Source organism: Rhamphochromis sp. 'chilingali', assembly GCF_963969265.1.
Source record: "Rhamphochromis sp. 'chilingali' genome assembly, chromosome: 9".
In the NCBI taxonomy this organism is placed as follows: Eukaryota; Metazoa; Chordata; class Actinopteri; order Cichliformes; family Cichlidae; genus Rhamphochromis; species Rhamphochromis sp. 'chilingali'.
The window spans coordinates 4,345,332-4,361,663 of record NC_137936.1 but is presented as its reverse complement, the minus strand read 5'-3'; the positions used below and the strand labels follow the sequence as shown (position 1 = coordinate 4,361,663).

General features: G+C 39.2%; 1 protein-coding gene across 2 annotated transcripts in view; it reads left to right on the top strand.

The window, feature by feature from the left end:
• hdac11 (histone deacetylase 11) overlaps nucleotides 1-13,580 on the top strand; it is a 52,171-nt gene extending 38,591 nt beyond the window's left edge. For both annotated transcript variants that reach the window (XM_080892170.1, XM_080892171.1), the window contains 2 exons: nucleotides 380-558; nucleotides 11,406-13,580. In XM_080892170.1, coding sequence (XP_080748296.1) covers nucleotides 380-558; nucleotides 11,406-11,648 — 422 coding nt within the window. In that variant the 3' untranslated portion in view covers nucleotides 11,649-13,580. The remainder of the gene's footprint in view (nucleotides 1-379; nucleotides 559-11,405) is intronic.
• The last annotated feature ends 2,752 nt before the right edge of the window (nucleotides 13,581-16,332 follow it).

Genomic DNA, 16,332 nt, shown 5'->3' with positions numbered 1-16,332 from the left:
GTAGAAAGATTTTCAATTTACTTGGAAAAGTATCCATTTGGAAGCACATATTACAGATACGAGTCAGAAGTTTTACAATACCATCAATGGCTTCCTTCACTATTGCCACACCAGTTTTATTACAGTCAGTCGACGATTTATTCTTACACTTTCTCATAATATTCATTTCTTTTATTGCTCTCAGAACTCTGCCAGTTCTAAAATAAATCCTGTTGAAATACTGCAGCAATTCCTAGACCATGTATAAGTGATGTCTTTGGAATCAACTCCCCATAAATGCTTCTACTTTGTATCAGTTGGATTATTGAGTTGCTATGTCCGGTAGCTTCACTGTGTCTTTTATGCACCAGTCTTGTATTAATTTTTTATTCAACAACAGGAGCAATAAAAAGGAAGGTGGAGCTGGACTGGGGCACGGAAGACTCAGAGTACCTTCAGAAGGTTGAGCTCCACATGGAGGGAACACTGAATGAGGTCTTGCCTGATATCATCGTTTATAATGCAGGGACAGACATCTTGGATGGGGACCCACTTGGGGGACTCTCAATATCACCACAGGTACTGTCACTACTGATTATTTTATACAAGGGTTTCAGAGTAGCATTCATTTGCCATTTTTGAGCTGGCAAATGACCTCTGCTAATGACGGTCCAGATGTCTGGGTCATCATCAGTGGAGTTTCCACTCATGCAATAAAAGTTTAGCAGCCCAGCAAACCTATAGTCAGGTAAAAAGAACGTGCTTCTTAATTTGCTTTATGGGTCACCACAGGAGATGAACTTTCTCCATCTCACCCTATCCATATCCATAGTGTTCCATCACATCCATCCATGCTGTCCTCCTGCACTACATCCATGTATTTTTTTGTGGTCTTCCTCTTTTCCTCCTGCCTCGACGCTCCATCTTTAAAATCCTTTATCTAATGTATCCTCCGTCCCTCCTCCACACGTGTTCGAACTGCTCAACCTGAGCTGTCACTCTGATGTACTTATTTCTAATCTTGCCCATCCTGGTCACTCTCAATGAAAATCTTAACATCTTCAACTCTGTCAGGAGCTCAGGCTCCTGTTTTGTTTTGTCTGCCAGCTCCTTGCATGATAACCTTTCCAGCTGTCTCCATCTCATTCATCCACATGTATTCTGTCCTGCTTCTACTAACTTCAGTTCGCCTTTTCTCCAGAGCATACCTGCACCCGTCCAGGCTCTTTATCACCTGCTCTCTACTACAGATCACAGTGTCATCTGTCAACATAATTGTCCACTGAGACTCCTGCTTGACCTCATTAGTCAACCTGTACATCACCATCGCAAACAACATGGGGTGCAGAGCTGATCCCTGAACCCATATGTGACTCCTACCATATACCTCATCACTGTCTTGCTGTCCTCATACATGTCCTGTAACACCCTTACATGCTTCTCTGCCACTAGACTTCCTCGTGCCGTACCACAGTTCCTCTCTTGTGCCTGTCATATGCAGTGTTGGGGAGTAACGGAATACATGTACCACCGTTACGTATTTAAAATACAAAATATGAGTAACTGTATTCCGTTACAGTTACCGTTTAAAAAGGTGGTATTCAGAATACAGTTACTTTGTTGAAATAAATGGATTACACTGCGGTACTTTCCTGTTTCATATTGTCGCGGGTCAGGACTGTTTGGGTTTTGTTTGACAGCTACGTTCTGTTGTTCCAGGCGGCAGCGTTACGGTTGCCATGGTTACAGGGCGACGCTCTCTCTCTCTCTCTGCGACTGTGTGTTTCCTGGGTGAGAGAGCGCCTTTTCGTTGTTGTTGTTGTTGTTGTGCTAAGCTAACAGGCAGAATGCTACAAGCATAGCTCTAAAGAATGTAGCATCATGGGCAGTGTAGTCCGTGCTGCAGGGAGAATGGACTGCCATACACGTTATGGGTCTGTGAGCGCGAGGAGGGAGAAAAAGGGGAGTGGAAAACTACGAGTTGTCATCGAGGAAAAACGGGAGCTGGAAGCATGTAAATATAATAATAACCACTGCAGCCAAGAAGAGAGCCTGACGAGCCCAGTTGTAAGTAAGCTATTAAGACTCGACTGTACACCGTGTTCGTGTTTTCCTCCGAAAACAATAAGTTCCGTTGGAGCAGTCTTTCAACGCCTCTCTCTGTCTCTCGCAAGAAAAGTTGACCCACACAACAAAGTAAAGCTATTTTTCGGCTACGAGCCGACAGGGACCCCGCCGTATTAGTCAGAGGTCCCTTTACTACAGTTCGGAGTCGCGGACCTTCAGTAATAGTAATAAATCACACAGCAATAGTACATTCACGTTGTTGTAAAAAGCATGATAATATATTAAGTAATCCAAAGTATTCAGAATACGTTACTGTCATTGAGTAACGTAACGGAATACGTTACAGAATACATTTTGGGGCATGTATTCTGTATTCTGTAATGGAATACATTTTAAAAGTAACCTTCCCAACACTGGTCATATGCTTTCTCTAGATCAGCAAAGAAGCAATGAAGCTCCTTCCGACCTCTATACTTCTCCATCAACACTCTGAAAGTATACATCGCATCTGCAGTGCTCTTCTGATTGTCATTTCTCTTCTAAACCTAACTTCAACTACTCTTTCCAATAGCTTCATGGTATAGCTCATCAGCTTTATCTCTCTGTACCTTCTGCACATAACCCTTGTTCATGAAAATAGCTGCCAGTACAGTTCTTCTACTCCTCGGGCATCCTGTCAGTCTCCACAATCACGTTAAAAAGTCTGATGAAAATGTCCAGTGCCCTCTGTCCTCGACATCTGGATCCACTCTTCATATCTGCCCTCACTTCCTCCTTACTAATACTCTACACTTTGTGATTCACTAACTGTCCTCCATCTGTCCTCCTCTCTCTCATATTTTCTATTTTAATGAGTTTCACAAAGTGCTCTGTCCAACACACTCTCTTCAGTCTTTAGTACATTTTCATCTCTGTCCTTAATCACCCTAACCAACAACATAATTTCTCTGCCTAATACCTTACCTACCCAACTCCTCCTCATCACCTCTGTTCCCTTCACCTACATGTCCTGTAGGACATATGCACTGACAATGTTTAATATCAGCCCTTTGACTTGCAGCCACAAACTCCTGTCTGACACTCTCTTCACCTCCACAACACTGTTCACATTCTCTTCCTTCAAGCTTACTCCTATTTTGTTTTGCCTCTTATCTATAACATAAGCATTGTACAGTCTGATCTTGGGATGAATTTGCTAGGACAACCACTCCTGGGAAAACTGACTGCTGGACTTAAAGGGTTATATAAGTTATATAACCCTTTAAGTCCGTGTCCATGTTAATCGACAGCAACTGGATAGTTGTATATGTCTTTCTTCCTGGGAAATGTGTTAACATACATTTGGATTATCCATATCTGGATGATACTTAACCCTATTAATTCCCATGGAAGCCATAACAATGTACTTTGTTTTTCACACACTGCTTCTGTATTTTGGCTTTATTTTTGTGGTGGTATTTACCTCTTTTTAAAACCAGTTATGTACTGGATATGCGCGCGCGCACACACACACACACACACACACACACACACACACACACACACACACACACACACACACACACACACACACACACACACACACACACACACTGCTAAAAGCAACAATGGAGGACATTTAAAAACCAGAGAAATCCTATAACATATTACTGTTTTATCTGTTCTGACAATATCCATCCGTTTTTGTCAGCTAATCAAAATAAACCATTTATTGCTGTATCTGACCGAGGATGAATATGATACGGCACACTTCCTTTGGTTATATACGCGTTACTTTTTCCATGGTGTCTCATTCTGTCCTCTCCCTCCAGAGCTGCACATATGCAGTCTGTCTGAGCGACCACACAGTTAACAATTAGCAACATTTAACCAAAAATTGGGCTGCATGTGTTCAGAGAACTAATGTTAGTCTGATACCTTTGATATGTTCTGTTTTTTGTTTGTTTGTTTTTTGTGACTATCCCTACAGTGTCACAGATTCAGCTCCGTATTTTAGCACGGAGTAGGGCTGTGCGATATGACCAAAATCTCATATCCTGATGTAAGACATCTATCGTCCGATAACGATATAAATCACAAAAATTTTACATTTTCTGTAAATTCTGTGAATCTCGGGCAGCTTGACTTGCGTGAAGTGTTTCCAGCTGGGCGTGGTGTACCTTGAGTCAAGTGTTTTAACCGATGCATGAAACCAAGGGCGTAGAGTTGGCATGGACGGAAGGGACATGTCCCCACGAATAATTTGATCTCTTCAAGTAAAGAAAAAAAAAACAGAAAGAAAAAAAAAAACGATCTGTCAGCGTCTCATTCACCCAGCAGTGCAGAAAGAGCTAAATTACGTTCTCTACTGGAGTCCTACCTCATGTGACAAATATGGGCAATGTGATTGGCTGTGCCTCTCAGGGAGCTCTGTTTAGTTTTAGCAGCGGCAAGCCTGCGCTGCGAGGACCTGCAAGGAGGAGAGGAGGATGGCAGCAAAAAGGAAGAACCTGGATATAAGAAAGTGTTTCTCAAAGAAACCTGTAAGTCACTTAAAGCCAAGTTAACTCATAAAATGTGTCCGTCACAATAACGTTACAGGCTATGCTAGGCTTTGGCCCACATCAGTCTAAAACTGGATGTAACCACGAATAACGTTTTTTGGAAACTAACTGCACAACATGCAGCACTATTAGTTATCTTAGTCTCAGAGCAGCATTTCTATTTTTGATTGAAAGTGTCAGAGAAAACAGCAGCCTCGAGCAAGCCAGTATATTAGTTTACAGAGGCTGTTAGAATTATATGTCTAACGTTAAAATGTTGGAGACACAATAATTTCATCCTAATGGTAATGATAATTTCATAGGGTTAATTTTTGAGACAAAATATCACAAAGTAGTCATGATTTTGCAAATATTCCACCTCGTAGTGCAGTTTGCACAAATTGTTTTTAAAATGCACTCACACTACAAACATTACTGATGAGTCTAGATCTGCACAAACTGACAGAAACACTGAAGCAGCTCCACATTTTATTCTTATTGTCATGTATGTCCTATTTGTCAGGTGACAGGCGAACCAACACAAAGCTCAGAGATCAATGGTGATACAAGATCACAGGTGAAATTGGCTGATGACCTGTTGGTTCATGACTGTATTTGAAGCACATGTGTGACTGCATGTATTTGGAATGTCTTACTGTTATTTATCAGGTGACAGAGGCAGCTCTGCCGTGTTGTAGCTCGGACAGAGGTGAAGAGGCGAGGTCACGGGTGACTGACTGATGTTTTGGTGCTATAGATTAACGAGAGGAGCAGGCATGTGTTTGGCTCTTTCACATAGTGGACATTGAGTTGTTGTGTGGGACACCAGTAGTCCATGTCTGTTGCTGTAACAGTAGTTCATGTTGAGAATAAAAAATCCCAGCTCACTGAGTTGATAGGAGCAATAGTGCCTAAAATGTTGCATAATTTTGCTGAGAGATCTTTTACTTTGTGGTAATCTTAGACGAGTAGTTTTATGGACAAAAGCCACCAGGTCATTCAGTGTTCCCTTAGTGCTAATGTATAACGATGTTGGTGTACTATAACTGAACTAATGTTGTGAAGTCCTTAAAGTCATATTCTTTTATTGTCTTAACTGTATTTGAAGCTATTTTTATTTTTGTATGATACTTGATTTATATGGATTATGGCTGAAGTAAACTAAAGCCTAAAATACTTAGTCATTTGCCTAATAGTAATTTAACATTATATAATTCACTTATAAAACTACGAATTGTAATTTTAAATGGTTAAAAAGCATGTAGAATAGCACATGTAGGCCAGAATATTTCTCCTTTTATCAAGAAGCAAAGACAAAAAGGAAAAAAAAAAGAAACAGGCAGCGTTCGGTGGTTGAATCATCCGTCCCCACCAATGCCTAAACCAAATCTACGCCCTTGCATGAAACGATACATTTTTAGACATAAGTTGTAACGGCCGCCGTTTTCTTTGTATTTGTTACACGGCGTGCTGCGGGGAAAAGCCTGTTCTAACATTTGAGTCTAAGGTTTATGTTTTAGCACCTGGCGGCTCTTTTTTACTTCTCATCCGTAAATAATCTGCTCTTTCACGTGATTCAGTTTATTTTGAAAAGTCTCAACAGGATCTTGAGCTTTATTGTGAAAGGTTTATGTGGAAAATAAACAAGCGGACATGCGATGGTTTTACCGTTGTTGTTGCTAGGGACAACTCATAAAAACAGGCGCTTGTCCATCTGTAGTGTGGTTATATTAAATATAAGAGAAAGAGAGAACTTTAAGGAATTAATAGAACCACTACAGTGACCATCAAAACCATGAAAAAATATTGCCGTACACAGTTTATTTTGCGACACCACGAAACAAACGATAGCGTAAAATGAAACGATAGACGTTTTTATATCGTCATCTGATATATATCGTTATATCGAACAGCCCTAGCACTGAGGTCATAACATTGAGTTTTACTGAACTATATGTTTTTATATTTAGCCCTGCTTCTAATACTTACCTCACATCCAGGTTTATTACTTTAGCGGTGTGGTCAATGTCCTGTACCCAATATTTATTGTAGTATGTAGTTTATAAACAGGAAGTATAAATACAGTGCAGTCTTGTAAGAACTTCACCACCTATGACTAGGTCAGGGGTCGGCAACCCGCGGCTGAATAAAGAGCATGCGGCTCTTTAGTCTTTATTTTGCGGCTCCGGGTGGTTTGGGAAAATAAGTTAGAAGTATTTAGCTGAAGTGTATTTTATTTGTGTTTAGTTCTTTTTTTAACTTGTAGTTCTAAATTGGAAGATTATTGTGATTTTGAAATATAAAAATAAAATTATATCTTATTATTTTTTCATCACTCAAAATAAGCGTCACACTCGCGGAAGCCGGTTTACCCGCCGAAACGCCGTGCATTTATCGAGACTTTCATCCCCAGGTAGGCCAATTATGGATCTTCGGATCCACATTATGTCAGCAGCTGTTCTCCAGCTGAACTATGTTAAAAACAAACACCGCTCACGCCTCACAGACGACAGCTTACAGTCCTGCGTAAAGATGAAAGCCCCGTTTTGCAGACGCTGTGCGCAGAGGTTCGGGACCATAAGTCTTATTGTAAACATATCACGAGAAACCCGACGATGTTTCCATGAACACGCTTTTCAGCATCTCTTTATTGACCACTTTTCACACGGTTGCTGTACGCATACAGCCGGCTATAGCTTTTCAGCTCACAGCCCGACACATACCAACACAACAGCAGAGACTTTAAGGCAGCGAGGCGTGATTGCGGGTCCCGCTCAGGTGCGTCCGCAGACCACGCCCCGCCACACACATTAACCAGGTAAAATACATATTTAGGCAGAATTTTGCAAATATCTATTTTTTTTATTTTTTTTTTTAGCAGCATGGAGCTTTTTTTCCAATTACTTTTTAAAAGTCAGGTCAAGGCTCCAAAAGCCCAAAGGAGATATAAGGGTGGCTCACGACAGTTTTTGTTTGCTACATGGATCATTTTAGTTCAGCTTTCCTTTTGTCATATTTCTTTAAGAGTTCAAAATGTGTTAATTACATAAATAAAATGTAATTTTCTCTGTAGCACTTCATGGATCTCATAAGCAACACACTGTAGTTGCTTTTTACTTTTAAAAAGCAGTTAAAAACTTTTCTGTTCAAACAAGCCTTTTGTTGATCTACGCATTTTATATTCTTTACATTATTTACATTTGATCTTTTACATTGTGTATAATGTCTATTGATTGTATTGTTTATTTTAATATTTGTGTACAGCACTTTGTGAGTGCCTGTCTGTGAAAAGCGCTTAATAAATAAACTTTACTTACTTACTTTAGTTGTTCACACAAAGCATAAAGGTAAAAAAAAAAACAATATATACAGTGTTATCTTCATTTTAGATTTCAAAAAGTATTTGCAGCTCCCAGTGTTTTCTTTTGTGTGGAAACCGGGTCCAAGTGGCTCTTTGGGTGTTAAAGGTTGCAGACCCCTGGACTAGGCAGTCAGAGGATGATCAAACATTTGTCAGTGCTGGAAAAATGTATAAAGGTAAAGTTGATATGAAAGTTGAAATGTGTCATAGGTATACATGATGAATCGGGCACTGAGTAGGGATAGCTGATTCTGGAAGTGTTTTTAATTACTGTAAAAAGCTTAAATGTATGGAAGTGTGTTTATTGAAATCCCCAAAAGAGAAAACAGTGTCTGGTAATAATGTGACACATACGCTCAGCTCCTGTTGCCATGGAGAAGAGCCTAGGCAGAGAAAAATCTCTGTAGCTGTAGTAAATCTAGACCACATCATTGTTTCAGCTGGGGCCAAATCACTTCACCACAGCTGCTGAATTCATTCCTCACCTTAATCCTATAATAACATGTCTACAAAACATAATCGCTGGGCCTGCCCCAAAACTCATGTTTGTGACATTTGGAAGTTTTCAAATGTTTGCTTCGGTGACAGAGTGGTTCTCTGGAGGTTTATCAGAGCTCAGTGGGAGACATTTCTTTTAATGAGGACAACCTGCAGCTCAAAAGTCAATGCAAAACAGAGAATGAATGAAGCAGTTAAAAGATGTGAGGGTTAAAGCTAATAATCATATTCATCTGGGCGCAGCGTTTCTGTGTATCCCACAGTTTCTTAGAACCAGTTGCATGTAATTGGCAGCTGGATGCTCTATCAGATGATTTTGGAACATTAGAGGACACACAGTGTTAAAAGTCTTTAGGCTCATAATCTTACGTTGTATTATTATGTCTTATTCAGACATTGCTTATCAGACGAACTGTGTAGGTTTCTTTATTAAATAAATAATAATAGCTCTAAACAGCTTTCCTATCCACCACAACTAAGCAAAAGCATGGTTGGGTTTGACACAATTAGGACAACATTCATTGGATACACTACGCAACTTGGAGGTGCAAATTTTTATACAGATTTCAGCCTCAAATATTTAAGTGTTACTTGCTCTCCCACCATCGGTCCTGTACACTGCCAGCCGGGATTATTAGCTGAGACAACCATGACTTGGAGGGAAAACATCAGGATGTGATTAATTTGGGAACAAAAAACAATGAAGATTCAAGTTACTAAGATTTATTAAGGTCACTGAAACCAGTATATAAATTACAAGATGCAAAAACAAAAGGAAAGAAAGAAATTAAATATCTGATGTCATAGAATTTCAACAGCTTTCGTTTGTTTGTTAGGCTGATTTTGGTTTAAAATGGGAAACATACAAACTGTCTTATATGTGAGAAAAATGCGCCACTCAGTTCCTTCTCTCAAACAGGGTTTTCATTGAGCCTGGATAGTCAGAAGTGACTCTGAGTATGCACCACATTTCACTGAATCGAGTCTCTACTAAATATGCTTGACTATGCTGGCAGTTTAAGTGAGTGGGGTGAAGACAAGACTCAAGACTGGGCCTAGTCTGCTTTATTTATTTAAAATAACAATTATGTTTTGGTAGACTGAAGCACACATCAAAGAATGAGAGCACGCTGTAGCTGCAGCTGATCACTGAGTATTGTACTTCATTTTGGCAGTCAGCAATTTGAATTCATGTGCTTGATATTCGTTACATAGTGTATTAACTTTCCTAGAACCATTTCATTAGTGTATATCATTAAATGTATGTACAGAGACTTGTATAACTGTAAATCATTTGTTTTCACCACAATCAATTTTAAATGCAGATGGAAGCCTTACTAATTTCCTCTAATTACTGAAATAAAAAACACTGTGTCAAGCATGTTTATTCAGTGCTAACTGGTTCATTATTTCTCCTGTCAGACCAGTATCAAGTGGTGTTTGAATGTGCGTGGGTGTAGACAGCAAGTGATTAATCATTAATTAAAAACACGTTTTGGATAGACTGCATGTATTTGCATTTGTTGGAGCGCTTGCATTAAGTCATATTAGAGTAAATGGGGGGCCCGAGATACAAAACCAGCTGTTAACTGCTGTGCAGCTGTGTGAAGTTGAGCCGTGTAGCCTGAATCTAAGGTTTCACTGAAATGTATTTTGAAGCAAAGTAGTATTAACATGGTTAATAGATGGTTAAACATTAAAGTCATTTGTATGTTTGTCACTTGCACACCAGGATGTCAACAGTTGGCTTTTGAGTCCCACAATTTGAAGTTTTAGCGTTGGTGTTTTGGCTGCTAACATTAGCTAGTTAGCAGATGCATTCATAAATGGTGTGGGTGGCACCAATTAGTCAGTATCTATATAAAGAAGAATTGAATTGAATGTCCAGGTGGGAGGCCAAAACAGGGTTTTACTTTTCTTGTAACACATTGTTACAGAATTTGTTGTTTTGGCATTGGAGACCCCAGCATCTGTTCGCTTCCTTGTGTTCATTTTGCCTTTATGAATTTGCTATCTAACTATTGGAAAAAACCTGTGAAAAAAATGATATGCCCCTGATCCAGGGCCTGTTTAATAGTTTTTGATTTAAGATCTGGGTTTGCTAGTATCTTTTAAGTTAGGCCTTGTGTACTGTAAGGTATTTAATGTTATGGATGAGGTAAATCTGTTTGGTGCAATGCAGATGTTCTTTTGTGTTGAACTATAACATGCCCAGGCCTATGATTCCAGCCCATTCGTGTCTAATATTGAATGAATCTGCACTGCTTTAGTAGCAGGAAAGAAAAATGTGTAACTGGCAGGCTCAGCTGAATCAGGCCACATGGGCTCTTCATGTAACTAATTTATCAGGAAATTTCAAATTGTACTGAGAGCTGGTCAAAATGAGCCAAATTGGAATTTATTACTTACTGTGCAGAGATTTCCAGCCAGTGATCCTGTGAATCCCAGAAAGTAATTGGCGCAAATAAGGTAAATGTGCAGGATGTGTTAGTTGTGGTGGCACGCTCTTGTATGTTGCAGACCTATTTTGTTCATTTAAACTGGTAAATGTCCTTTAAAAAAAAAAGCAGCGTGCAGCTTAAATAATTATTATTTGAAGTTCTGGCTGAACATGTGTTTCTGCCATGCTTAATAATGTTCCAAATCACTCAGTGTTTTAACAGATGTTCCATAATAAATGACAGTGTTGACACAAACTATTGACTGTTTGAATCCCTCCACAGACATGCATGTGTGCTTCTTCCTCTAGCTGTTCCAGAGCTCAGTAACTCAGTGTAGTGGATTTCATGACTTTGTCCTTGGGTTCAGATCAGGACTCTGGAATAGACATGTCGATGTTATCAGCATGTTCTATCAAATCTTTTATCAATGAGATGCAGAGATGAGAAAAGAAGTCCAGAGAATCCAGAGAAGGTAGTGCTTGAAAGCATAGACAGGCTGCCTCTTCTTCTAACTTTCTTCTCCTTCTTCTCTGCCAGGGCATTATAAAGAGAGATGAGCTCGTGTTCAGGGCTGCGAAGCGTCGGGGGATCCCCGTACTCATGATGACATCCGGAGGATATCAGAAGAAAACAGCCCGCATAATCGCAGACTCCATCCTCAACCTGCACCGGCAAGGTCTAATAGAAGGCAACGCGGCGGAAGGAGAGGGATCGACACCGCTGACGACCCACATGACGCCCACCTCTGGATCGGCAGGGTCAACATCCACAGCTGTCTGAGGAGCCTTAATCCTGGAGCTAACACTAAGATACCTGACTTTAAAGCACTAAGTAACTTTATATTGTGCTGTGATCGTGTGACAGCTGTTGTAACATTCAACACTTGTCTAAACTCAGATTATGTAACAAGAAGTTTGCACATGTACACTTAAATATTCATAAGCTTTGGTAACATTTTCACATTTGTTATGCGCAGGTTGACACGTACTCAAAGAGAATAATCATTCCGAGGGAAAAAGCTGTCTTTAAACAACCGTGTTTTCACAGCTACGACTTTCATATGGCACAAAAGAGCTTTTTAAATGTTTAATCAGTAGGAGAGTTATGGGTTTTATGTGTAATGTGTGATCAGCATTTTGGCTAAAGGTAATCTTTAATCTCAGGAAATGCAAAACTAATAATAGCATATGAAGCATATGCTATATTAAGGCTTGATGTACTTAAATAATATACTTCCAATGTATGTGTAAATAATGTCTCAAGTTATAAATATAAAACATATATAATATAAAAACAAACATAACCGCACATGAAAGTGTAATTATCTTAATCAGAAGTAATCGTTGGGTGAATTTTAACATTGAAAGAAGATCAAATCTATATATATAAGTGACTAGTGTCTTAATTGAGATGAGTTTTGTGCTTTGAATCCAATCTAATATGTACAGTTAATGTTTAAAGTTATTACAGGTACTAATTGTCCCTGTAATTGGAAAGATTTGAGACACTAAAACTTTTGACTGAGCACTTTAACTGCTGAAACTCACGTCCCCCAACGTTTTAGACTCCTGAAATTCAGTCTGCTTCTTCCAGCATGTCTAGATTTAAGTCTAAAACCCAGAGTGTTCAGTGATTAATGGCAAAGCCTGTACAGCAGGGTTTCCAGTGGCTTTCACTTTTGATTGGTTGTTTATAGTTAGACACAGAGCTTCCCTAATGATGTTTACACATGTCGAAACTTTGTAAAAGGAGCCACAAAAACACTCAGATCAATATGATTAATGCAGCAGCTGAAACAAAATCACCGCTTCCAAACGATACTAAAGACATCGTCTGACACAGACTGAATACAAGCTGTGTGCTGGGGTGTAATGATCACTACGACATTTTACTATCAATCTCTGCCTAAAACATGCACGAACTGAGGTCACAGTGCATCACCAGCCTTTCTGTGAAATACTGGCATTGTCCTTCTTTGCTAATATAAGCTGATATCATATGACAGGGCATAGTGGTGGTCCCACGTGAACCTACACTGCAAAAACCCACCTCCTTAATACTAGATAAATACACTTATTTTTGGTGAAGATTTGCTTAAAACAAGTGAAATTATCTGCCAGTGGGGTAAGTTATTTTTTCTTATTAAGATTTCTTGAAACAAGAACAATATCTAAATTTAAATAAAGCTAAAAAATAAGTCTTTTACACTTATTCCAGGGAACAAATCAGAACATTGAAACTTAAAATAAGCTTTAACCACTTATTCTAGGGAACAATTAGATCGTTAAATCTTAAAATAAGCCTTACACACTTATTCCAGGCAACCAATCATGGCAATTGAAACCTAAAATAAGCTTTAACCACTTGTTCTAAGCAAAATGTTGAGGAAAATAGGCATAAAACACTTATTCTAAGGAACAAATCAAGGCAAATAATCTAAAAAACTAGTACATTAAATCATTTTAAATAAGTCTTCTCATCAGAAATTGATGCTTCTTTCCTGTGTGACAAAAAATAGGAGACAGATGTTTGTTTGTTGTTTGTTTGTTTTTTAAGTTAATTCCCAATTAAACTGTTTTATTGCTAACTACATTGCTGCCTGTATTATTGTTGAAGTCCTAAACGTCACCTTTAAAGTGTTTGTGCTAATAACATCATGTACAGTCAGACAGGCATGGAGAACAGCACTGAGAGGCTTTGAACAGATCACATAGTTCAATTCAACATATAATGCTTTAAGAATGCACAAGCATCTACTTAAAATCTATTTAATTTATCATCTGTGATATTATTATGTACAAGTCCAATGTATTTTGTTCATCTCCCTTAAATAAACAGGCAGCCTTAAAGTATGAAATATTCATATACAAATACACATATAAATGTGTGAACTATCTCAGTGGCTGATAGTGCTCCACAGGCCTCAGTGTGAGCTTGAAGACATTTATAATGTTTAAGTAGTTTAATGTGCAGGTGCTGAAGATAAACACATTTTGAATGAAAGCTGGGGAACTTTGGTAGCACAGAAACAAGTGGCTATTCTTTGTGACCATATGGATCACTCATATTACCATTATTTCAAATACTCAAAAAAGCTGGGGTCCAGGGTATAATTGGCCGTTTTTGACTACTTTTGATTTGGCCTCTAAATTTTACCTTTAAAAACTTTATCTTGCCAATCTGTTATTTTCTCATTTTGACAAACTGTATCAGCACAATTTATCTAAATACAGACCAAATTTTACAAGTAGAAAGTGATATTTTTGACTGTAAAAACCACAAGCATGTTTAACGAATCGTTTTCATAACTTAAATTGCAAATAGAAATTGTACATTTTTAAAAAGTTATATGGTACTATTTACCTAAAAATGCAGCCAAGGCTCAGACGTTTTTTATATAACCATTTCAAACTATTTACAGAACAATCAGCTGTTCTGCATCAAATAAGAAGGCACAAAAATTATTTATGCAACTCCAAAAATAGTTTGTGTCCACTATAACACAGATGAGAACAGCACAGGGATAAACCTGCAGGTCTGACAGCATCTGTGTCACTCAGCGTTTACACTGCAATCTGCCTTTGGTGGCTTTTTTGCAGCAACTGTGACGATCACTAGTAGAACTGACACACAAAACAACGACTACACTACACACTAACTTGAGACTCCAAACACAGTAAACCTCACAAATTTCTCATGTATCAAAACTGTCTCGCTCTCTCTTTCGCTCACTCCTAAAACTTCCCCCTCTTCCCAAACAACCAAATGCCACATGTTGCCATATCATTTTTTTGATTGGTCGACGTGGTACATTTTTCCACCAATAGGGAAGGAGTGTTTTTTTCTTTTTTCACCAATGACTGTTGCTTTTCACTCACAAGCAAAGCGTGTTTGCTAGCGCTCTCCTTAGAAAACGCTGTTTTTTCCGTTTCTTTCCAGAGTAAACGCCACTGTTTTATTAAAAACAAAAAACAACGGTTTTACGTGGCCTACACAATTTAAACACTGGTATATAGTTTGAAGTTCGCACGTTCGACCCAAGTTGAAATGGAGACTCTGGGTCCGTCGACCCCAGAGGTTAACCAGAAAGCCTTAAGTTAGCTAGTTATGTATCAGGCTAATGTTTAAAGCTTTCACTTGAGTAAATTAACTCATATCACTGCTAAGTAATGTTAGCTAAGTTCACAGCATATTCCATAATAGCGCTGCCATACTGCATCACACTCAGTGCATTTCAATCATTTCTCCAGCGAGTTTGATAGCTAGCAAAATAATAATCATAATTTTTTTAAAATAGCATGTGGAACGTACACGTACTGGAAAATTATTTACTAGGACTCACCTATCATGCGACTGGAGAGCGCAAACTCCACCATTGTTGTTTTCCATCAAACACTCATGAAAACAGCAACCTACAGATACAGTGGGGCAAAAAAGTATTTAGTCAGCCACCGATTGTGCAAGTTCCCCCACTTAAAATGATGACAGAGGTCAGTAACTTGCACCAGAGGTACACTTCAACTGTGAGAGACAGAATGTGAAAAAAAAATCCATGAATTCACATGGTAGGATTTGTAAAGAATTTATTCGTAAATCAGGGTGGAAAATAAGTATTTGGTCACCTCAAACATGGAAAATCTCTGGCTCTCACAGACCTGTAACATCTTCTGTAAGAAGCTTTTCTGTCCCCCACTCGTTACCTGTATGAATGGCACCTGTTTGAACTCATCATCTGTATAAAAGACACCTGTCCACAGCCTCAAACAGTCAGACTCCAAACTCCGCCATGGCCAAGACCAAAGAGCTTTCGAAGGACACCAGGAAAAGTATTGTAGACCTGCACCAGACTGGGAAGAGTGAATCTACAATAGGCAAGCAGCTTGGTGTGAAAAATCAACTGTGGGAGCAATCATCAGAAAATGGAAGACATACAAGACCACTGATAATCTCCCTCGATCTGGGGCTCCACGCAAGATCTCATCCCGTGGGGTCAAAATGATCATGAGAACGGTGAGCAAAGATCCCAGAACCACACGGGGGGACCTGGTGAATGACCTGCAGAGAGCTGGGACCAAAGTAACAAAGGTCACCATCAGTAACACACTACAACGGCAGGGAATCAAATCCCGCAGTGCCAGACGTGTTCCGCTGCTGAAGCCAGTGCATGTCCAGGCCCGTCTGAAGTTTGCCAGAGAGCACATGGATGATACAGCAGAGGATTGGGAGAATGTCATGTGGTCAGATGAAACCAAAGTAGAACTTTTTGGTATAAACTCAACTCGTCGTGTTTGGAGGAAGAAGAATACTGAGTTGCATCCCAAGAACACCATACCTACTGTGAAGCATGGGGGTGGAAACATCATGCTATGGGGCTGTTTTTCTGCCAAGGGGACAGGACGACTGATCCGTGTTAAGGACAGAATGAATGGGGCCATGTATCGTGAGATTTTGGGCCAAAACCTCC